Source organism: Pholis gunnellus, assembly GCF_910591455.1.
Source record: "Pholis gunnellus genome assembly, chromosome: 6".
Classification (NCBI taxonomy): Eukaryota; Metazoa; Chordata; class Actinopteri; order Perciformes; family Pholidae; genus Pholis; species Pholis gunnellus.
Window position 1 is genome coordinate 27,557,753 of NC_136532.1, and position 25,377 is coordinate 27,583,129.

The window sequence follows — 25,377 nt, forward strand, 5'->3', positions numbered from 1 at the left end:
CGGTCGGTGTCGGTGTGTTGTTGTGTTACCGGACAGACTAAGAATGGATGAGACCGAGCGTCCGTTCCCGGTGACCGTGGAGGGGGACTGGATCCCGACTCAGACCAAAACCATGAAGAACAAACTGCAGCTTTACTTCCAGAGCAAGAAGAAGTCCAGCGGGGGAGACTGCCGCGTGGAGGCCGAGGACGGAGCTCCGAGAGCAGCCGTGTTCTTCCGATCCGAGGAGGGTGAGTCTGCATGAATACAAGTTACTGTCGGGACATTTATTTTATTTACTTTATTTTATTTTAATGTATTCAAGCTCAGAACAAAGTGAGTTTAAAACACGTTCTACGTGTCAAAAATAACAAACAGGCTCGTGCGTTTTACCGCGAGACACACACTTCCTCAAACAGTAAAAACAGTAAAAACAGTTTGAGGAAATAACATAACAATTAAATAACATTGAATTATCAACCAAAAACCTTTAATTTACTTGTTTTTGTTCCTCAAAGTTTAAGGAAGTAATAAACACTTTAAAACTGATCCCAGCTCAGATTGTCAGATGACTTCCCAGCATGCACTTCACCTGTCCAGCTATCAGGCCTGCTTGTTATTTAACAGATGATGAGTCACAACAGAAGACTTCTAAAGGTGAAGTAGGTAGTATACAGAGTACCTGAACAGGTAGAGTCCAGAGTACCTGAACAGGTAGTGAACAGAGTACCTGAGCAGGTAGAGAACAGAGTACCTGAAGAGGTAGTAAACAGAGTACCTGAACAGGTAGTGAACAGAGTACCCGAGCAGGTAGTAAACAGAGTACCTGAACAGGTAGTAAACAGAGTACCTGAGCAGGTAGTAAACAGAGTACCCGAGCAGGTAGTAAACAGAGTACCTGAACAGGTAGAGAACAGAGTACCTGAGCAGGTAGAGTACAGAGTACCTGAACAGGTAGAGAACAGAGTACCTGAACAGGTAGAGAACAGAGTACCTGAACAGGTAGAGAACAGAGTACCTGAACAGGTAGTACACAGAGTACCTGAACAGGTAGAGAACAGAGTACCTGAACAGGTAGTAAACAGAGTACCTGAACAGGTAGAGAACAGAGTACCTGAACAGGTAGAGAACAGAGTACCTGAACAGGTAGTAAACAGAGTACCTGAGCAGGTAGTAAACAGAGTACCTGAGCAGGTAGTAAACAGAGTACCTGAACAGGTAGAGAACAGAGTACCTGAACAGGTAGTAAACAGAGTACCTGAGCAGGTAGTAAACAGAGTACCTGAACAGGTAAACAGAGTACCAGAGCAGGTAGTAAACAGAGTACCTGAACAGGTAGTAAACAGAGTACCTGAACAGGTAGAGAACAGAGTACCTGAACAGGTAGTAAACAGAGTACCTGAGCAGGTAGTAAACAGAGTACCTGAGCAGGTAAACAGAGTACCAGAGCAGGTAGTAAACAGAGTACCTGAACAGGTAAACAGAGTACCAGAGCAGGTAGTAAACAGAGTACCTGAACAGGTAAACAGAGTACCAGAGCAGGTAGTAAACAGAGTACCTGAACAGGTAGTAAACAGAGTACCTGAACAGGTAGTAAACAGAGTACCTGAACAGGTAAACAGAGTACCAGAGCAGGTAGTAAACAGAGTACCTGAACAGGTAAACAGAGTACCAGAGCAGGTAGTAAACAGAGTACCTGAACAGGTAGTAAACAGAGTACCTGAACAGGTAGTAAACAGAGTACCTGAACAGGTAAACAGAGTACCAGAGCAGGTAGTAAACAGAGTACCTGAACAGGTAGAGAACAGAGTACCTGAACAGGTAGTAAACAGAGTACCTGAGCAGGTAGTAAACAGAGTACCTGAACAGGTAAACAGAGTACCAGAGCAGGTAGTAAACAGAGTACCTGAACAGGTAGTAAACAGAGTACCTGAACAGGTAGTGAACAGAGTACCTGACAGACACAGAGAGCCGGGCTAGCTGTTTCCCCCTGTTTCCAGTCTTTATGCTAAGCTCTGCTAACCAGCTGCTGTCTTTGTAGAAGTGTTACTTGCTGTTAAACTGATGACGTGTTTGATGTGATTCCAGTGAGAAAGAGAGTCCTCGCCAGAGAAAACCATGAAATCATTCTGGACAATCAAACCGTCAAGTTACGTCTGAGTTCTGCTTCAGTAAGTACAGAAGATGTTAAAGAATACAAATATATACATATAAGTATGTATGTATCTGAGTATAATGACTGTAAACAATGTGACCTCTTACTCATTCCTGTGGTATTTGTAGTTCTTCTTTATCTTCGGATCACACCTCACGGTTCGGCACACTTGTGAACCGCGGATTAATTGAGTTTATTGTTTTTTACAGTTTAATCAGTGTTTTATAAAGTTGTACTGCTGCTGTTCCTTTTCAAGTAACAAGTCCCCGAATATCAATGCAGAGTGTCAGTGAACAGATATAAAGCAGTAGTGTGTTCACGTGAACGGAGCGTGAAGCATTTAACGGTGAGTCACGGCGAGCGGAGGAGCTTCAGAAGCTCCCGGCGTCATTTAAGTCGCACATTTGGGAGCATTTAGTCTTCCCTGTAACTTATAATGACGGATGAGGGTGGTGGACAAAAGTGTTACGGTATGTAGGCGTTGTTTGAAGAGAAAGACACACGACAACGGCTGACTGTGACGTTCACTTCATCACGGCGGAGTGGTAGAGTCATAGTCCGGTGCTGTAGACACGCCCCCTCTGTGAGAGTCACACACACACACCTGGTGCAGGTGCTGTAGACACGCCCACTCTGTGAGAGTCACACACACACACACACACCTGGTGCAGGTGCTGTAGACACGCCCACTCTGTGAGAGTCACACACACACACACACACCTGGTGCAGGTGCTGACAGAAGCAGCAGAGTGAAGCTAGACAGGCCCAACAGTAATATCACCACAGAAAGGTCGACCCTCTCCCCAGACAATGGAGAGATTCTCATCTTCTTGAAAATAATGTCACAGTAATATAAACATTATTGTGTATTTGAGTGACATGACCTGACAGGAAGTAAACATTGACCCAAGTTGTTGCCGAGCAGTTCAGTTCAGTGTGAACAGTGTAAGCTAGCTCACTGGCTGTTTCTTTCTTTCAATATTGATCAAAGGACGAGGGCATCAACAGACCTCATGTTGCACTTAAACTTAACAGAAATTAGTATTCTGTTTTATTTTTATTTATTTATTTCATTTTGTTTCAAATTGGACATCTTCAATATTTTTGTTGTTATGTAAGACTACAGCCCAAAGTTCTTTGCTTTAAGTGTTCTTGAAGTTCTTTAATTAATAAATGGAAAGCAAAGTTATATTTGACTCCTCCCCTTTTCTTTGTTGATCCAAAAAATGATCCGAACCGAGACTCAAGAACCGTGATCCGAACCGAACCGTGAGGTTTGTGATCCGTTGCACCCCTACTGACCCCTACTGACTGTAAACAATGTGACCTCTTACTCATTCCTGTGGGATTTGTAGTTCTTTTTTATTTTAAAGACTACATTAACCATTGACATCATCACATTTCAGACTTGAATTCATTCATCCAACTTTAATTAAGTTGGAAGAACTTTCTTTTCTTTTTTAATTGTGTCCCTGGAGACAAAAGCATCTGTTGTTTAATTGTTGATTTGTTTTGATTGAATAGAGTCTATTGTTGACCTTTCAGAAGTATTTTACTCTAAAAATCAAGGTCCACTTACTCACTGTATCCGCAGCTTTGAGCAACTCTCATATTTTACACTTTACAGACCAAGAGCTTTATCAATAAGTAGCTGATGATTAAATAATAATAAAAGTACGAGACTGTTGTTGGCTGTGAAACGATTCAGCGACGACTCTACATGTCTTTTATTTTGTCGAAAGCGTCTTTATGTCTTTTATTTTGTCGAAAGCGTCTTTATGTCTTTTATTTTGTAGAAAGCGTCTGTCTTTTATTTTGTAGAAAGCGTCTTTATGTCTTTTATTTTGTAGAAAGCGTCTTTACGTCTTTTATTTTGTAGAAAGCGTCTTTACGTCTTTTATTTTGTAGAAAGCGTCTTTACGTCTTTTATTTTGTAGAAAGCGTCTTTATGTCTTTTATTTTGTAGAAAGCGTCTCACTAACAGACGTTCTTTAGTTTAGTAGACGGAGAACTAAACTCTGTTCAAAGAGACAAAGACCCTCTGAGACACAAGAGAAGAAGAGAAGAAATCAGCAGGAAGCTTAGATTCAAACAGGAACAGCTTCCTGTTTCAGAGTTTCACAATAAAAGCAGCCTAGAAAAAGCTGGAGTTAATTTTATCCCAATAGAAACCGAAGGTTAGTCTAGAGTTACTGTTGGAACATCAGCTGAACTCATCACAGGTTAAACCTCTTCAATCAATATTAACTGATCAATAATCAAACTCACTCTACATCAAGTTCATCAGGATTCTGTTTCTCATGTGAATAAAACAGAATTATTCTGTTTTTATCAGTTAGAAGAGTTGTTATTAATCAATAAAACAGCTGATTAGTAACTTTTCAACAGTATTGTATATTAACAATAAAGCTTTTAAATAAAATCTAATCTAATATTCCCAAACAACCTCCCTACAGTCATTAAACACAAACACGTCCTACATGACCTTTATAACATTACAGCTTTCTTCTTCTGTGGTCTACATGTAAATGACTTCCTGTCTGTGTGACGCAGCAGGAAGTTGAACTTTAACACTACTTTAATGTTCATGTTCGTTTGTTTCATCACCATCTGATGTGATGATGAAGCCACAAAAGCTGAAATGTTCTTTATATGAAAAGTGTTGCTGGAGTTTTTAACAATAAAGTTTATTTAAATGCACTTTGAAAGGAGTTGAAGCTAAAATCTTGAGCCGTTAACATTCTGTGAGATTTAAAGAGTTTCTGTTTTTACTCCTCAGAGCCCAACGAACAGTGACGACGTCTCAGGTAAAACTTATTAACGTCAAATTGATTTTAATGATCAGCTATTGTCAACAATCTCATGTTGGTCCGTCTCTTAATACGGTCTTACTTCCTGTCTGTGGCTCATTGGTTCCTACTGAGGATTACATCTTTAAAAACGCTAATCTATAGCTTCATCAGAGATCTGCTCACTGTAGGTTCTACTAGACAAACGGGAGCATAGAGTGATTTTGTTGGGGACTATTTTCAGCGGCGGATGAATCCACATTGTTGCTGTTGTGGGTATTTGTTTGTGGGATTTGAGTCAGAATGAACAACAGTGAGGCTCAATGATGAGTTCATCAACACTATATTTATAAGGACATTCACTGGTGCTCAGAGACACTACCACTGCAGTCCACAGGGGGCGCCAGAATCAACACAGAATGAACGTTCCTCGTAGTAGCTTTGAGTTTTAGCTGATATGTGCAGTAAATTCTAAAAGAATGAAATGTAATAGTTGACATTCATAATAAGTTTTATTTCCTCTTGCTGAAACACTCTGGACTTTCTTTGTTTCATTGACTTCGAGTGTGCAGATGATTCATTTTAAACTGAACAAACCTGATCGTCTTGATTCTCAGAGTTGCCGACTGACTCAAAGACTCAGAAGTCAGACGTTGAACTTGGAGGCGGAGCTTCAGCAGAGAAGAAAGAGGGTAAAAACAAACTGTTTCAATAATGACAAAATATCTACAGAGTTTGTGCTGCAGTTGTTATTTTTATTATTCTGTTTTTGTCAACGCTTTATTTTACATGCTCATAAGTTCTACTGAGCTTTCAGCCACATCTCATGGTCTTCATCAGCTCCGTTGATCAATATCCCCAAAAACATTCTTGAAGTAATTCAATTTAATATCAAACCTTTAAACTATTGTTTGTCATAACCGTTAAGTGTTTTTTTAAAGAACTTTTCTGCATCTTTGAATGAAAAGTTATTATTTTTAATTTAGCACAACTACTCATCAGGTAAATGTTCCTTTAGTACATTTAATTAACGATTCAATTCTACCTGATTTTAAACTCTACACATTTAATGCTTTTCAATAAAACAGCTGATTACTAATTTTTCAACAGTATCGTATATTAACAATAATGCTTTTTAAAATAAAATAGACTCTTAACAACTGTCCCTGAACGTTTCCTAAAGTTAGTGTCAAGTTACACAGTTATGTTCAGAAATCTTTAAAGTAAAACATTAAAAAATAACTTGTAAAATGTACTGTTAGTGTTGTTTTTTTGTCACAATCTTTCGTCCAATTTTTCCCGTTTTCAACATTCAAAACAAACCCAGTTAAATTCCTGAGATGAAGACAGTGAGTCTTTTTATCCGTCTCCTCTCAGAGTCGGAGTGCGTTCAGAGCGTCGCCGTGGTGTTGGACAACGTGACGGACGACATGCCCAGAGATCTGCTGTCCATGCTGGTGGAGAACGTCTCGGGTTTGGACGACAACTGCTTCAGTCTGGAGATCATCTGGGAGTCCAACAGAGCCGTCATCACCTTCAACCAACCGGCAGGTAGGAATCGACACGAGGCCGCAATAAATACCCAGATCCACTCCACATAGAAGTCTATGAGAAAATGACTCTACTTCTCTCTTGATTTATTACCTCAGTAAACATTGTAAACATGAGTTTATGGTCTCAATCTCTAGTTTCAAGTCTTCTTCAATACAGCATGATGTTCATTTTGTAAATGATGGTCCATTTAGAATCAAACAGACCATAAAGCAGGGGATGCTTTAGGGGCGGGGCTACACAGTGATTGACAGGTCTCTACCAGAGACGTATACGTCTACGTCACTCCTCCTCAGTCCAGATATGGTCACTTCCTGTTCATTGGTTGAGAAAAAAACAACATGGCGACGGACAAAAACGTGGCTCTTTACAGCTCGTCTCGTTCACAGTGCTCTGTGGGTGTGACTGTTTTGCTGAGTCATCACCGTTCATATCTATACAAGCACTGAGTTTATGATTATGTTGTTTACTAGAGCTCAAAGTTCCTCTTCAAGTTGCTCTCAAAGTGCAACAGTTTACCTTGACCTGATTATATTTATCTTTTAAGAGAAATTAAAGATTTCATGCTTCCAATGTTTTTTTTGGTTTCCTGTGGTATCAGAAATATTATATTTAAAACGAATATCGATAGTTTTCAGCATCAGTATCAATAAAATCCTAACGATACTCTCTCTACTTGGATGTTTTTATCATGAAAAACAATGTGCTCTTATTGTGAAATAAAAGCAACATGAGTCAAAATCTCTCGTTTAAATAAAATATACTTTGATTTATTCCCTCAAGTTATTAAAGTTTATTTCAAGTGTCTGTAATTTATACAGTTATCTTAGAGCTCAGTCACAAATCTCAAGTGCTTTGAATTTATTTCATTCCATAAAATTATGAAATGTGTCTGATTTGACCTTGAAGGCATCAGACAACAAAACAAGACTTCTTTAATCTGTCAAATAAAACCAAAGTATATAGATAATATTCACATTTGATTCAGACCCTGAACCAGTCTTGTTGTAGTTCTAGACCTCTTGTATTCCTAACCACCAGGTGTGATTGTCACCTGATGAGCCTGTTCCAGTGTTAAAGGAGTAATCTGGAGTATATTTTTACAGATGTGGAGAAGTTCCTCAGCGTGAGTGAGTCCAGCCAGAAGCTGCAGAAACGTGGACTGACGGCTCGTCCACTGGAGGCAGCAGAGAGCGTCCGAGTGGAGAGTCTTCCTCCGAACGTGGTCAAAGGTACACAAACTGTCAGATCACTGCTTTCTCTTCTGCGGCGCTGAAGCTATTGTGGTCACGTATTCTGTATTTCTGACTTCAGACATGTTGGAGCTGTATTTTGAGAAGGACTGGGCTCTGCCGGAAAACATCGTCATGATCCCGAATGAACAGGCTGCCGTCGCATCTTTCAAAAACGCCAAAGGTCTTTTCATTTAGTTTTAATACTCACGTTTTACCTTCTATAACTACTTAAAATGTGTTCTAACTTTAAAAATATGTTCATGCCCCGATGAGTCCACATCCATAGGCATTAATCTGCTAGAACAGACTCCCATTGCTCCCAATCAACCGTTGTTCATTCTAGCATTGTCCGAAACGTACAAACAAAATACAACAATCATCATCAAAACATCAAATATTCATGGTTGAACTTTATCACCTTCATGCAAGCCCTGTCAAGAAAAGGAGTATTTGGAACAACACGTGTAGGAATGAAACAACGGTTGACGGGTTGAAAAATGCTGAATATTTACTTAAATGTAGATTTCTTGAGATCTCCTGCTGTCAAAGCATTTTAACATAAATTAGACACTACAGACACAAAAACAATGTGTTTCATGCACTATGTTGAGATTTTGTTCTATTTTTCTTCTATAACACGTCTTCTTTCAGACTAGTGCAGAGAAAACATTTATTTTACTACTTTGTCTATTTGTAGATTTTCACCTAAATTCACCAGAAGTTACCATTACATATTGTTAAGTTATCGTTTGCTTATTTAAACATAACATTTCAGAAAAATTCTAACACAATAACTCATCGTCTTAATGTGAGTGATGAAGTGGTGAAGTTTCATGGTGATATCTATGAGTTCATGTGTTGACCCTCTTCACCTGTAGAGTCTCTAAATGTCTGTACTTGAACTAAACGTCTCTTTAAAGGACGTTTTCTCTAAATGAGTTTGTTCTGACTCTGATCCAGAAATCTCCACTTCAGCAGCTCTTACACACACCAAACTTTACACTTTCATTCCTCTCTGTGTGCTGAAGGTTCACACAGAGGGGTTTGTTCACACATCATTCACAGACTCATTTATAGTACATTTTAGTACTAAAAATGTGGAGAAAATGGATTTTGTCTGTTGGGAGTATTTTTTGATTTTCTGATAGAGATATCTAAAATTCACTCTGTAAAAATCTTTGACTCTAAAATGTCAAAGAAAATCAGATTTGAGACCAAAACCAAATGTAAGAACAAGGTTGTCCACATACTTTTGTCCATGCAGTCTGTAAAACAAATTATTTAAATGCCTTCTAGCTACAAATAGAACAACCACTCACCTGAGCTTTCCTTTTTGTATCCCCTGTATTGCTGCAGTCGTGAAAAACATTTGCACAAAACAAGACTATGTGATGCGGTCCATCCCTGTCAAGGTGTATCCGTACTACGAGTCCCTGGGCACAGCGCTGTATGGCAAAGAACGCCCAACATGGAAGATGCCCGATCCCTTCACCGAGAGCGTTCACCACGTCGTCTGGAAATTCCTCCTGATGAAGAAACTGTTGAAGAGCATCAACGATCAGATGCGTCCGTACTTCTGCGGTGTGGACTTGGAAAACCCTGAGGTGAAACTCAGCCCTCTCCCGGGGTTTCTGAGACAGAAAGGTCTGACCGCCCAACACGTAGACAAGTGGATGAGCACCGCCAGAGAGGCCTTCCGTCAACAAATGTCCGAGTACAGTGCCTTCGAATGTACAGCGAACGCACCTGCGTGGAAAGCCGCGGAGAAAGATGTCCGTTCGGCCGTCAGGGAAGACGCCATCCTGGTGCTGGACGCATCCAAGGGGATTTTGACCGTCGCTGGCCGAGCTGACGATATAAAACGAATCAGAGCTCCTGTGGAGAACCTCGTTCTTAAAGCCATGGATCAGATAAAACGTCAGGCAGAAGGCGTCTCTGACGTGATGGTTATGTCTCCCGCGATGTTCTACATCCTGAACCACGAGGGCTTCCAGAAAGCTGCCCGGGACATTTCCCCCGACATGAAACTCTCCTTCGATGAAGGCAACCAGAAGTTGACGTTAACAGGATTCCCCGCAGAGGTTTACCAGACTAAAGCGTGGATCTTGGAGAAGAACGTGGGTATGAGTAAAAAGCACCTGAATATCCCCCCAGCTCTTCTAGACTTTCTAAAGACGGTGGATCCCATGGACATGTCGCAGCACCTGTTCACATCCAGAGGCATCGGTGCCATCTACACCATTGAGAGCAAAGGGTTACATCTGTCGGGGAGTTCTGAGAGCGTCCTCGCTGCCGCAGAGAGTAAGATGAAGACCGATCTGGCCCACCAGATTCTGGATGTGGAAGACCTGGAAGTTCTGAAACTTCACCTTTGGGTGAAGCTGAACCAAGAGCTGTTGGACACCTACAACTCTTCAACGAAGAAAACCGTGGCCATTCAGATGCACCCGGAGAAGAGAGACAAAATAACGGTGGCCGGCTTCCTGAATCAGGTGAAAGAGGTCAGCAGCAGTGTGAGGGAATTCATTACGAACTACTCACGAGTTCAAGAAACCATTCGTGTCAAGTCCTGCGCCGTTGTTCAGTTCATTGAGAAAAAGAAATCACAAGATTGGTCCGGTATTGCCAAAGATAATGACGTAGAAGTCCTGTTTGATCCAAAGAGGCCAAAGATCACCCTTGCTGGGGCTCGTCTTCACGTCCAGAAAGCCAAAAGCTGCTTCCAGGAGCTGACCGGCGCCCTCTCCACTGACAACCTCATCGTGGATAAGCCTGGAGCGAAGAAGTACTTCCAGTCTGAAGGAAGCCTGTTCCTGTCTACGATAATGTCAGAATTCAGCTGTGTGGTGTTGCTTTGTCCGGAGAATCAAGAGGAGGAGGAGGAGGACGAGAACTTTGAGGAAGTTAAAGATGGCCTTTGTTATTGCAAAGTGAAGACCTCGAGTGGAGTTCTGGTCTCGGTCAGCAAGGCCAACATCTGCAGCTTCGGCGTGGACGCGGTGGTCAACGCGGCTAACGAGGATCTGCAGCACATCGGCGGCCTGGCTTTAGCGCTGCTCAATGCCGCGGGACCGGAGCTGCAGAAAATCAGCGACGACCACATTGCCACAAGTGGAAAGCTACGACCGGGCGACGCCATCGTAACGGGTGCATGTAAGCTGTCTTGCAAGTACGTCGTACACGCGGTCGGTCCGCGGTTCAACAGCTTTGAAAAGAAGTGGGCGGTGTCGTGTCTCAAGCTGGCAGTTAAAAACAGTCTGACGCAAGCGCAGGGCGTGAACTGCTCCACCGTCGCGCTGCCGGCGATCAGCTCGGGGGTGTTCGGTTTCCCCGTCGACCTCTGTGCCGACACCATCGCCCAGGCGGTGAGGGAGTACTGCGACGCTCCGGGAGCTCTAGGATCGTTGACGGAGATTCACCTGGTGGACAACAACGACAACACGGTGAGAGTCCTGGCCACGGCCGTCAACAGAGTGTTCATGGACCTCGGACCTACGATGACGGTGCCACAGCCGGCAGCAGGAAGAGGCGCTGGGGCTTCTGGGTAAATACAAGAAACATGAACTTTTACTGTTTATTAGAACATACTGCAGCTTAGACATTTTAGGAAATGTCTTTGTTGTAAATAATAGATAAGATAAGAACTTCGTTGATGCCACGCCGGGGAAATTCAATTGTTACAGCAGCTCATTTGACAAAAAGATTTCAGTTTCATCTTTGTGTCTCCAACGCTGATATGCTGCTAAACCCACAATGTCTTATTTTTTTACATTTCTGTTTCTACATCAACTAAAAACATGTAGATCACTTGGAAGGTGGATCTTTGTGTGTCTGATCTTTATTGCTCTCTTCGCAGTGGATATCAGCAGGTTCGAGGTCAGAGCCAGTTGCCCACGGGCCGTCCGTTTGGTGAAAGAGGAGGACGAGGAGGAGGAGGACGACGAGGAGGAGGAGGAGGAGGAGAAGGAGGAGCTGGATTCCAGGGAGGTCTGCAAGGTAACAGGGGAGGTCAGAACCTCAGACACCACGCCAGCCCTGGAGGGCACGGAGGGTGAGGTTCTTCGTCTGCTTCTCATCTTTATTTTTTTTATTGTCTGTTTCGTCTTCTTAGTTTTGATTTTGTTCTGCAGTAAAGGTTTCAGGACCAGATTATTGGAGTCTTGAGATATTTAGAATACCAGGTCCACCATTGGGTCCGAAACTTAAACTGTTTATAAGAAGTGGACTTAGTCGTCGTGACGTCCCCCGTTGGTTTGTGGACTGATGTTTTGAAGCCTTAAGGTTTTTGGCCATCGCCATCTTGTTTTTTTGGCTCGTCGCTATCTAGTTTTTTTGCAACCATTAAACAGGAAGTGATCATATCTGGACTGAGGAGGAGTGACGTAGAGACGCCGTATACGTCTCTGGTAGAGACCTGTCAATCACTGTGTAGCCCCGCCCCTAAAGCATCCCCTGCTTTATGGTCTGTTTGACTCTAAATGGACCATCATTTACTAAATGAACATCATGCTGTATTGAAGAAGACTTGAAACTAGAGATTGAGACCATAAACTCATGTTTACAATGTTTACTGAGGTAATAAATCAAGAGAGAAGTAGAGTCATTTTCTCATAGACTTCTATACAACCAGAGGAGTCGCCCCCTGGTGGACACTAGAGAGAATGCAGCTTTAACACATGCCCCTAAACTCTGATACAGCTTACATTTTTATATAAAACCTGCTCAGACTACAGAAAGCTTTGAGTTGCTGCTGAGATACATTTAGTTTTCTTCTATTTTTATTGCTGTGTGCTTTGTATTCATTTGTATTTTGTGTCTGTTTAGCACTTTGGTCCACTGTAGTTGTTTTTGATTGTGCTATACAAATAAAGTTTGACTTGATTCTCTGTGTGATGACATCACACCTGCTCTTTGATTGGCTGTAGGTCGGGGAGGGTGGAGCAGACCACCGCTGAGGGTCTGAAGATAATCCTCCAGAGGGGCAACATTCAGGACCAGACTGTGAGTACTGAGATGCTTTTAAAAGAGTAATATGATCCTCACCTGTTTTTGAAAGGCTAAACAACAACAAATATGGATTAAACCATTGATCATCATATTGATTAGAACATATTTAAAATGTAGACATTATTGCATCTATAATTTTTCAATATATTTTGAGTTTTGGACTGAAGACTGAGACAGCGGCACGCACGGTGTTTGTGTTTTTTTTATTATTAAAAAGCAGAACAAGTTTATAGATTATGTATTCATAAGGGTATTGAGAGAAAAGATGCTCAGAGACAGAAAATATTCGCTTAACTCTTCATCTAAGTGTGAGTTTGTGTCCAAGTACCAAGTCTACCTTATTAGACATAGTCAGTGAATAAAATGATCTAATTTATTTATATATATATACATCTTCTGTGCTCACAGTCCTCCTTTCTCTTTATTCAACTGCAAAAATACTCCTCTGATCAACTTGAAGAAATATTATTGTATTTTACTTAAATTAAATATTATTGTATTTTACTTAAATTAAATATTATTGTATTTTTACTTGAATTAAATATTATTGTATTTTACTTAAATTAAATATTATTGTATTTTACTTAAATTAAATATTATTGTATTTTACTTAAATTAAATATTATTGTATTTTTACTTGAATTAAATATTATTGTATTTTACTTAAATTAAATATTATTGTATTTTTACTTGAATTAAATATTATTGTATTTTACTTAAATGAAATATGATTGTATTTTACTTAAATTAAATATTATTGTATTTTTACTTGAATTAAATATTATTGTATTTTACTTGAATTAAATATTATTGTATTTTACTTAAATTAAATATTATTGTATTTTACTTGAATTAAATATTATTGTATTTTTACTTAAATTAAATATTATTGTATTTTCACTTGAATTCAATATTATTGTATTTTTACTTAAATTAAATATTATTGTATTTTACTTGAATTAAATATTATTGTATTTTTACTTAAATTAAATATTATTGTATTTTTACTTAAATTAAATATTATTGTATTTTTACTTGAATTAAATATTATTGTATTTTTACTTAAATTAAATATTATTATATTTTACTTAAATTAAATATTATTGTATTTTTACTTGAATTAAATATTATTGTATTTTACTTAAATGAAATATTATTGTATTTTTACTTGAATTCAATATTATTGTATTTTTACTTAAATTAAATATTATTGTATTTTACTTGAATTAAATATTATTGTATTTTTACTTAAATTAAATATTATTGTATTTTTACTTAAATTAAATATTATTGTATTTCTACTTGAATTAAATATTATTGTATTTTTACTTAAATTAAATATTATTGTATTTTACTTGAATTAAATATTATTGTAATTTTACTTAAATTAAATATTATTGTATTTTTACTTGAATTCAATATTATTGTATTTTTACTTAAATTAAATATTATTGTATTTTACTTGAATTAAATATTATTGTATTTTTACTTAAATTAAATATTATTGTATTTTTACTTAAATTAAATATTATTGTATTTTTACTTGAATTAAATATTATTGTATTTTTACTTAAATTAAATATTATTGTATTTTTACTTAAATTAAATATTATTGTATTTTACTTGAATTAAATATTATTGTATTTTTACTTGAATTAAATATTATTGTATTAACCATCTGGTCCTTTCAGTTGTCGTCCTAAACGTCACTATGATGCTGTGATTTCGGGTCCACAGACTGACGTCATCGTCAACACCATGTCGGAGGACATGAACCTGAACCAGGGAGCTGTGTCCAAAGCCCTCCTGCAGGAGGCCGGGTCCCGCCTGCAGTCAGCTGTTTGTTCTGAAGCCGGGGCGTCCGCGCTGCCGTACGGCGACGTCGTCGTCACCGCCGGCTTCAACCTCAAGTCTCGGAAAGTCTTTCACGCCGTCTGCCCGCGTTGGGACAACGGAGACGGCCAGGCAGAGGAGGTATGTGTTGAGCATTGGATACGGACTACAGAGGAGGAAACCTCATTCAAAAACACACTGACATGTTTAACATCAAAATCAGCCTTACAACAAACTCTGTTGTGTGTTTCGCTCCACATCTTTGGATTAAGACGGACATTTTTATCTAAATATCCCTGTTTATTCAATATTTCAGTTTTTAGCAGTCTTTAACGAACACCATTTCCCACAATCCCTCAGACCTTCAGGTTAAACTTCATGGCTCGGCAGAAGAAGCGATTCCGTGAGCGTTTTTTACAGCGTCGAGCTGATGTTTGGTTTGATGTTTGGATAGAGTCGACCGTTTGGGACTGGTCTACGTCATGAAGTGGATTTGGCTTCATCAGAGCCCTTACCTACTTTATTTTTGCATTTTTCAAAATGATGCTTAGGGTGTCCTAAAGCCTCGGTTATACTTTCTGCAAGGAAACCGAACAGAACCGACATTCTCAAAGCTCCTCAAAGTTCTACTTTTTCTCCGTCCATCTTTGTGAGTCGATAGAAAACGTTGGCGGAGACTCGCGGACCCTAAAGCATAAATCACGCTTTAGGCTCAGAACTGGGGGTGAAGTTACACTTCAAGTCCAAATTCCCCAAATGTGCATTTATGGACAGTACTTTAGTAAATGTGCATCTCACTGCTGCTCCACAACATGTGATCTGTAGTTCAGGGGCAATTTGAACCAACAACCTTCCAGTCAAAGGTCGATTCATTGAACCTAATAAGCTAATATGAGTTTATTCCACTCCTCGTCTCCTTGTCTCAGGAGTTGGTGTCCATCATCAGATATTGTCTGAAGGAGGCTGAGAATCTACGGATGACGTCGCTGTCCTTCCCGGCCATCGGCACGGGAAACCTGTGCTTCCCCAGAGACGTGGTGTCCAGAGTCCTGCTGCGGGAGATCCACTCGTTCAGCCGCAGAACAACTCCTCGCCATCTGATAGAGGTGGCCGTCGTCGTTCACCCGAGTGACAGCCAAACTGTGGATGTGAGTTTCATTTCATTCGTGATCTGACCGTGAAAACTAAAAGCTTTCAATGAGAAAAGACAAAGAAAGACAATAAAAGACTTTAATAGCCGAAGAGAGAAGAGCTAGTTGTGAGCAGCAACATTTAACTGTATTAACTGTATGTTTTTCAGTGTTTCACCAGGGACTTCAAAGGTCAGACTGGTCAGAGGAACATCCAACGTGAAGCTCGAGAGTTTAACGAGGCTTCACGGCCAATTTTAACATCACTCAGCCAATCACAGCAGTCCCCAGGTAAGGAGCCTCCAGCACCTTTTATTTAAACCGTTATCTCTGTGTGCTCCTTCATGAACAACGAACAACAAAACTGATGAGAGAACACACAAAAATCCAATCATTTAGAGACAGAAAGTTGAGTTTAATCTGTGACTTTAGAAACAGAATGGTGAGTTTAATCTGTGATGTTATAGACAGAATGGTGAGTTTAATCTGTGATTTTAGAGACAGAATGGTGAGTTTAATCTGTGACTTTAGAGACAGAATGGTGAGTTTAATCTGTGATGTTATAGACAGAATGGTGAGTTTAGTCTGTGACTTTAGAGACAGAATGGTGAGTTTAATCTGTGACTTTAGAGACAGAACGGTGAGTTTAATCTGTGACTTTAGAGACAGAATGGTGAGTTTAATCTGTGACTTTAGAGACAGAACGGTGAGTTTAATCTGTGACTTTAGAGACAGAATGGTGAGTTTAATCTGTGATGTTATAGACAGAATGGTGAGTTTAATCTGTGACTTTAGAGACAGAACGGTGAGTTTAATCTGTGACTTTAGAGACAGAATGGTGAGTTTAATCTGTGATGTTAGAGACAGAATGGTGAGTTTAATCTGTGATCTTTGTGTCAGCCTCCTTCGGCCAGGTGTCGTCTCCCACCCTCGGTGTGCACCAGATGCAGATGGGTCGGCTAAATCTCGAGGTGTCGACTGGAGACATCACCAAGGAGGCCTGTGACGCCATCATCAACTCCTCCAATCAGGACTTCACCCTTAAATCAGGTGACCATCCCTCTTTCTTTCCTCCTCTTCATCTTCCTCTGTTTGGTTTAGAGTCAATATCACAATAAAAGTTTACTGAACAAACCTTGTAGAATTCAATGAAGAAAACATTTCATTTTAAATTCCCTTCTGACTTCCAGCAGCATCGTTTATTGGACTTGTTGTTCTTCTTCTTGTATAACTTCTCAGGAGTGTCGAAGGCGATCTTAGACTCCGCTGGATTAACGGTTCAGATGGAGTGCTCACAGATCGGTATGTAGCTGGAATTTAATCTTCATTTATCCACAACACTCTCTGTCTTTTTTTCTCTTCACATTCCCTCAGTTCAGCCCGGTCACAGCTGGGAACGTCCCAGTAAAGCTGCTCTTCTGCTGATAGAAAAACAGGATTATTTGTCTCAATGCAAAGCAATGCAAATGCTTTCTTTTGTAGAGCCACAACACATGAGAGGAGGAATGAAAATGAAGGCAAATGTTAATAAAAATCTACCTTTTTAGTCTGATGAACACCTGAACACCTGTCAGAAGAGTTCAAATATTGTTTCAAATGTGTTTATTGATTGAATTCATTTTAGTTAAGTAACAATCAGTAAAATGTTTTACTCATATAACGCAATTGCAAATGTTTATGTTGGTTTGGTCAAGTTTGTATTTGTGCTATTTTACTCTTAACTAACATTTTAACATTTTCTACATTACTTTTAACAATTATACAAACCATTTATCCATTAATTACTTTAATCTAATATTTCTACTGTTGATCCATTAATGACGGCGCTCAGTAAACTGTTTTATTTCAGCCGCGGTCGTGTATCTCCTCTTAAACTCAATAACATGTCTACATCTCTTTATACGGTAAAGCATGTGGAGCTTAATGGTGCATTCAGGTGCACCTCAGAAACCTCAAAGGAACTCAAGCTGTCGTTGTAAAGTCCACTCCTGCCATCTAGTGGATCTTCTTATTGTTGTTTAACAGTTTGTCCCCACTTGACTGGTGAAATAAATAATTGTTATGACACATTAAATAAAGTATTTAAAGTTGACCTTATGGACACAGTGTGGTCACACCTGGTACCGTGTAGCTTTATCTCTTTAAAGAAAAGTTCAGGATATGAGCCGTGACCTTCAAATCAAAAGTCAAATGGAATCGTGGATTTGGAAAACCGTAACCTGCTACTTTTAGTGAACACTTATCATATTTAGTTCAACAGTTAATCAAATTCCTGTCTTTTAGCCGATGCATTTTGACTTTCTAACTAGTTGGTGCACCGTCCTGTATCTTCTCTCTGCAGTGAGTTCTCCGGGTTACCAGCCCGGTTCCTTCATCATGACGTCGGCCGGCCTGCTGCCCAGCAGACACATCATCCACGTCGTGGGCCAGAACGATCCTGCGAACATCAGGGACCTGGTCTACTCGGTGCTGAAGAGCTGTGAGGAGAACAAGCTCCGCTCGGTCTCCTTCCCTGCTCTGGGAACAGGTCAGAGCAAACAACAACACATTTATACTAATGCTTATTTATCAGTTATTATATGAATCTGATGAACTTAAAGACTTAAAGTCTGGTTTCTCTCAAACATTTCCTCTTTCTTCTTCTTCTTAATCTGTTGTCATTTCTATCATTTCACTGGTTCACTGTGCAGTCCTGTTTGGGTTATTCATCATCTGGCTGTATTAGAACTGACAAGTGAACACCAGCTTCAATGGACACAACTGAGACATTTTGACTAAATGTGACTTTTGGAGTTAACAGAATGATCCAACACTTATATCTCTAAGCCTGTTTATGACACACTATACTACGACTTTACAAAACCAGGAGTCACACAGGAATATTGATTAGTGAAGTGATTTATTAACAACAAAATATTCACAAAGGACTGTTGCTGCTAGAGCTCTGCAGCATGGGGCACACCAGGTTAGTCTCCAGGCAGGTCTGCATCCCTAGAGAGAGGCAACACAACAACAGCAGAGCAACCAGACTGAGCAACTACGTTGACTGTTTTATGACTCATTGTACTATGACGTGTTTTTGATATCATTTGATGACATAGGATTCTATGCCTTTTTATTTTTGACATTTCTTTACGTACTATGACCTTTTTTTCATGAAATCCTTTCAATTCTATACTATATATGTATATATATATGTATATGTACTCTGCTCTGACTTCTTTATGAGATGTTTTGACTCATTGTACTATGACGTGGTCCGACTAAACCATCGAGTGTCACACACCATTCCGATCCTCTTGTCCATCATCACCATCATCACCGGTCCTCGTCCGTCCCGTCAGGTCAGGGAGGGGTCAACCCGTCGGCGGTGGCGGACAGCATGGTGGGAGCCGTGGTGGACTTTGTGAGGAAGAAGCAGCCGAAGTTTGTTCGCAGCGTGAAGATCCTGATCTTCCAGACGGCCATGATGAGGGAGTTTCACAAGAGCATGATGAAGAGAGAGGGGGAGGAGGTGGAGGAGAAGAGCACCTTCGCCAAGATCAAAGGTAATCAGTGAAGTCCAAAGACTCTCGTTGGGATTATTTCATTCTGTTTATTTTTGTTCTCATCACCGTATCAACAAATCTCATGTTCAGACTCAAAGCAGCAATGTGTTGGTCCGTCTGTCAACAGTGTCTGACTTCCTGTCTTGTGTTCTCCGCTCCAAACGTATTGGTTCCTACTGAAGACGTAAATCTTTAAAAACACAAGTCATTTCCTAAAACAGCTGGTTGCTGTAGTTTTTATCAAACAAACAGGAGGAAATGGTGCATTTTTTGGGGACTGTTTTCAGCGGCGGATTAACCCACATTTGTTGTCTGCAGGACGGAGTAACTGTAGAACTTGTTGACTATAACAACAATACAGAAGCTCATCCTCCTTTTAAAGTGTCTCAGTAAAGCAGAAACTCCAGTTGAAAACCAACACACCGTCTTGTTTTACATCGTTTCAGACTCTGTCACGTCGTTCTTCCGGGGACTCGGGGACGAGCGACCCGCTACCGAAGGCCTGGTTCTGGAGAGAGAGGAGTTTGAACCCACGGTGTTTCAGCTTTGTGCCGACAACGACATGGTAAACCTCCAGCTATTCACTGTTGTCATTCATGTGAGAGAGGTCACAATATGAAAAATGCTCGTAAACTAAACTCCCCACACTCGTTACCCGCAGGCCGTGAGTCAGGCTAAGAAAAGGATCCAGGATCTGATTGTAGCCGAGCAGGCGGAGAGAACCATCACAGACAAGTACATCAGGAAGCTGTCGCAGAACGACATGGACCAGCTGAGGGCCCTGCAGAGGAAACTGACGGTCAGCATCCGTCTGAACCAAGGGCTGGAGGACCAGGAGCCCAACATCCTCCTGGAGGGTCTGACCAGAGACGTCTACACCGCCGAGTCTGCAGTCAGGTCGGCAAATCAATTCATGCAGGAGGACAAAAAAAATACCAAATGTTAGCAAATTCCTTTAAATATGTGTGGGGGGGGATTTTCTGACCATCAGGGAAATCATCCACAAAGTGGAGAGGTCGGACAACTTGAAGACCAAAGCCCTGCTGCTGAGCGGGCTGGTGGAGTGGCAGTACCAAGGCCAAAGCGGGGCGATGACGCCCTTCGACATTTACACCAACCTGGAACTGGAGGAGGCTCTGGAGAAGAAACAGCCGAGCGTGAAGATCATGATCAACAACGAAAAGTACATCGCTCAAGTCATGTATAGAAAGGCAGCGGCGGTGAACGGGCGTAAAGAGGTGGAGCTTCTGAGAAAAGAGGGGAAAGGTGAGTAAAGGAGCGCTACAGGAGATACGACCATGTTTCTACATGAACGTGTTAAACGAGCACGATGAAAACTACATTGGACCTACATGGAATCTGATTGGTTGAGTTTCAAAGTAAACATTCAAATTATCGTCAAACTTTTGTGTTTTTTAACGTCATTATAACAGGTAGCACCATGGTTCTATCACATTAGTACAAACAGGTTTGACCTTCGTTTTCAGGTTCAAGTCAAATTTCACAGCTGATTAGAAAATAAATAAATAAAGTCAAAAACTTAGAGATCCACTTTAAATTACTTTGAAGTTCACACACAAAGTTAAAGCCCTAAAACAATGATATGACTTCATACATTTCATATTTTTACTCTTGTTTTTATTCTTATGTTGTAATTTACTTTTTCCATTTTAGCTGAATTAATTTAACTACTTTTGATCTTACTCTTATTGCTTCTCTATTTTGACCTCTTCTTATACACTTAATATTTATCACTCACTACTATTGTACGTACCTACTATTGTATGTACTATTATATATACATAGCGTACTATTAAATACCTACTAGTATACATACTATTATATATACGTAGCGTACTATTGTACGTACCTAATATTGTACATACCTACTATATAAGGGCGGCCGTGGCACACTGGGTTAAGAGGGTTGTCCGGTAACGTCCCAACACATGGGACTGAGCAAGACACTGAACCACTAACTGCAGCCCACTGCTCCCTATAAACTAGGGATGGGTTAAATGCAGAGGTCAAATTTTGTGTATGTGTATATGTATATGACAATAACAAATCTTAACTTACATACCTACTGTTATACATACAGTACATACTGTTATACATACATACTGTTATACATACATACTATTATGCATACATATTGTTATACATACATACTATTGTACGAACCTACTATTGTACATACATACTGTTATACATACATACTGTTATACATACTATTATACATACATATTATTGTACATACCCACTGTTATACATATATACTGTTATACATACATATTATTGTACATACCCACTGTTATACATACATACTGTTATACATACATACTATTGTACGTACCTACTATTGTACATACCTACTGTTATACATACATACTGTTATACATACATATTATTGTACATACCTACTGTTATACATACATACTGTTATACATACATACTATTGTACGTACCTACTATTGTACATACATACTATTGTACGAACCTACTATTGTACATACCTACTGTTATACATACATACTGTTATACATACATATTATTGTACATACCTACTGTTATACATACATACTGTTATACATACATACTATTGTACGTACCTACTATTGTACATACATACTATTGTACGAACCTACTATTGTACATACATACTGTTATACATACAGTACATACTGTTATATGTACATACTGTTATACATACAGTACATACTGTTATACATACATACTATTGTACGTACCTACTATTGTACATACATACTATTGTACGAACCTACTATTGTACATACATACTGTTATACATACCTACTGTTATACATACATACTATTGTACGTACCTACTATTGTACATACATACTATTGTACGAACCTACTATTGTACATACATACTGTTATACATACCTACTGTTATACATACATACTGTTATACATACATACTGTTATACATACATACTATTGTACGTACCTACTATTGTACATACATACTATTGTACGAACCTACTATTGTACATACATACTGTTATACATACCTACTGTTATACATACCTACTGTTATACATACATACTGTTATACATACATACTGTTATACATACATACTATTGTACGTACCTACTGTTATTACTGTCTTTGCAGATGACGCCGCCCTGCCGTCACATTGGGACGACATGAAAGGAGACCTCCTCCAGCTGTTTCCTCTGCCTCCAAAATCCAAAGAATACAAAGAAGTGATGACAGAACTAACAAAGACTGGACTGACTGCCAGCATCATCAGCGTACGTTCAATATCTGATCATCAGAAATATATTTTGATCACTTAATTAAGTCTGTATCTTTCATTTAAGTCCCAGCGTCTTCATCCTCTGTGATGTATTATGCCCGTGAAACTGAATATTTGAGCCGTGTACAGGAATTTAAATAAAATCCTTCACATTTGATTGGACCTCTAAAAAGTGGGTGGGGCTTATAGTGCCCCGTCGTCAAACAGTTGGAGAAGCTAAAGACGCTCTAACTCCCGTTTCAATGGGACTTGAAGTGATTTTAACTCAGAATTATAGTAGTTTTTAACATACAACACACATAGTTTAAATGTATAGACTCTCAGAAACAATCAAATCAGTACTGGATATATAACTATACGCACAAACCAAATTATTCTTTCATTCATGTTAATATTTCATATGTGAACTCAACCATTCACTTTAAGAATGTTCTATTTTAGTTTTTTAAATGTTTCGATTTATTAACTGTATCTTTACTGTTAGATTTCTTATTTATACTTTGTATTTTTACTGATTCCTCTTGATGCACTTTCCCCCTTTTTGGGGTTTTAATTTTTTTAAGTTTGCACAATTTAAAAAATACATACACATAACAGAGATAAATTATATCACAGTGCAGGAAGAGGCAGAAAACCAACTGGGTTTATCTGAAGCCTCCACCTGTAGAATATTATAATTTCACAGTATTACAGAGAACACAAAATGAATATACATAAGATATGACTACGTAATATTGATGACCAAGTATTTAAACAGTCAGAATCAGAACCGTTTATTCCCAAGTACGTTACACATACAAGGAATGTGAGTTGGTGAATCGTGCATAACAATGAACACAGTGCAATAATCAAGATATAATTAAAAAATAGAAACATATTAAAATGTACAATAAAATATGGTAGACAAACAAACTAATAATTTAAAACAAGTGTATTTAAATATGGAAACAGCAAGGATGTGCAAGATATGATATATATATATATATATATAATAACGCTGCTGTGTGATGAATAAAGGATAATCGTATCTTAACACGAGCAGCACAGTGAGAATGAAGAACGTGTCGTGACTTGTGTCGGCAGGTTGAACGAGTCCAGAACCCGACGCTGTGGCAGAGCTACCAGCTGATGAAGACTCAGATGGAGGTGAAGAACAAACACACAAACAACGAGAGGATGCTGTTCCACGGCACCGCGGCCACGTCCATTGACCTCATCAACAAACATGGCTTCAACCGCAGCTACGCAGGAGCACACGGTACACAGAGAATACTTCAAATACGATTAAATACGTTAACGGTTACATGCTAAATACCAGAGCTGCATAGTGAGGAAAGTAAACAACAATATATTTAGTAACACAACAAACTGCTCTGCTGTTCCTGTAATGGATATCAAATACTTTCTGTTGTCTGTAAATACTAGTAACTTTTATATATATATATATATATATTAGTGCTGGGCAAGTTAACGCATTAATTAATTATTTATTTTATCGCGCATTAACGCAGTTTATTTTAATTATTATTAAGCGACATTTTTAACACAAGAACAGCAGCGAGCGGTGAACAGCTGTTTGTGTGGCGTCTCTTCCGTCTCTTCCTGTTTCCTTCCCCTACATTCCCCTGGGTCCTAAGTCCCTCCATGTACAGCTTCTTATCACCCTCTATGTACCAACGTACATTTATAACAAATACCACACATATTACGGTAATCAGCGTTGCATTGTGTCTGACCAAAACACTTAGGACCCAGGGGAATGTAGGTGAAGGAAACAGGAAGAGACGGAAGAGACGACACACAAACAGCTGTTCACCGCTCGCTGCTGTTCTTGTGTTAAAAATGTTGCTTAATAATAAATTTTAAAAACTGCGTTAACGCGCGATAAAATAATTGTCAGCGTTAATTAATTAACGCGTTAACTTGCCCAGCACTAATATATATACATACACACACACAGTATATACAGTACATACATATTCACGTATTTGTATTCATATACTTTAAATCATCCTCAGTCTTCTGTCTTGTTCAGCTGTGAGATTTAAACAGTGTAGTGAACAGAAGACAGAAGGTGGAGCGTTGTATTAATACACTAGTTCCTCTGTTCTGCTCCACAGGAGCGATGTTTGGTAACGGCTCGTACTTCGCGGTGGACCCGATGTACTCGGCACAGCGTTACGCACAACTCGACACCAACGGCGACAAGCGCATGTACCTGTCCAGGGTCCTGGTGGGAGACTTCACCAAAGGAAAATCTGGTCTGATCACGCCGCCCTCCAAGAACACCGCGAGCGCTGCAGACCTGTACGACAGTGTTTCCGACAGCAGCAGCAATCCAACCATGTTCGTAGTCTTCAACGACATCCAGGCGTACCCCGAATACCTGATCACCTTCACCTGAGCTCACATAATCAGCTTCTGATGAAATATATCCTTTATGATGTGTGTTCTAGCTTAAACAAGTCTACAGTCTACACAAACTGTTTATATATAACAAACACTCACTAAATAAATAGTAAGAAAGCACGGGAACTGAGTTAAAGAATAAAGTTAGCTTAAAAAAAAAAAAAAAAAGAACAAAAGCATGATTAAATATTAACATTACTATATTATAAAAAAAAAAAAAATCTATTTTTTGTTTTGGAATGTGATCTGAAATGTTTAATAAAGGAACACCGACTATTTGAGAAAATTATTTTGTCAGCGGATTTATTTATTATAGTAGTAATTTATTTATTTATATTATAGTAGTAATTTATATTATTATAGTAATGTATTTATATTATAGTAGTAATGTATTTATATTATAGTAGTAATGTATTTATATTATAGTAGTAATGTATTTATATTATCGTAGTAA

The 25,377-nt window shown here is 39.2% G+C and overlaps 1 protein-coding gene across 1 annotated transcript; it reads left to right on the plus strand.

Annotated features, from left to right (window-relative positions):
• On the plus strand, positions 1-25,209 carry LOC306697258 (protein mono-ADP-ribosyltransferase PARP14-like). The gene is made up of 23 exons (XM_079161066.1): positions 1-230; positions 2,068-2,150; positions 4,914-4,941; positions 5,541-5,615; positions 6,301-6,474; positions 7,581-7,706; positions 7,789-7,890; positions 9,066-11,253; positions 11,566-11,760; positions 12,635-12,710; positions 14,454-14,690; positions 15,476-15,697; positions 15,850-15,970; positions 16,580-16,729; positions 16,919-16,981; positions 18,021-18,206; positions 19,024-19,227; positions 19,674-19,792; positions 19,889-20,124; positions 20,219-20,493; positions 22,370-22,509; positions 23,598-23,772; positions 24,635-25,209. Exons 1-23 carry the CDS (start codon positions 44-46, stop codon positions 24,916-24,918), a joined length of 5,646 nt encoding a protein of 1,881 aa, XP_079017192.1. The 5' UTR covers positions 1-43; the 3' UTR covers positions 24,919-25,209.
• The last annotated feature ends 168 nt before the right edge of the window (positions 25,210-25,377 follow it).

Bases quoted from the DNA above. Each gene is read 5' to 3' on its own strand.
- LOC306697258 (XM_079161066.1), top strand. From the start codon at position 44: ATGGATGAGACCGAGCGTCCGTTCCCGGTGACCGTGGAGGGGGACTGG. The intron at 6,475-7,580 runs GTAGGAATCGAC...ATATTTTTACAG, and splicing joins CACCTTCAACCAACCGGCAG to ATGTGGAGAAGTTCCTCAGC. The intron at 16,982-18,020 runs GTATGTAGCTGG...TTCTCTCTGCAG, and splicing joins GATGGAGTGCTCACAGATCG to TGAGTTCTCCGGGTTACCAG.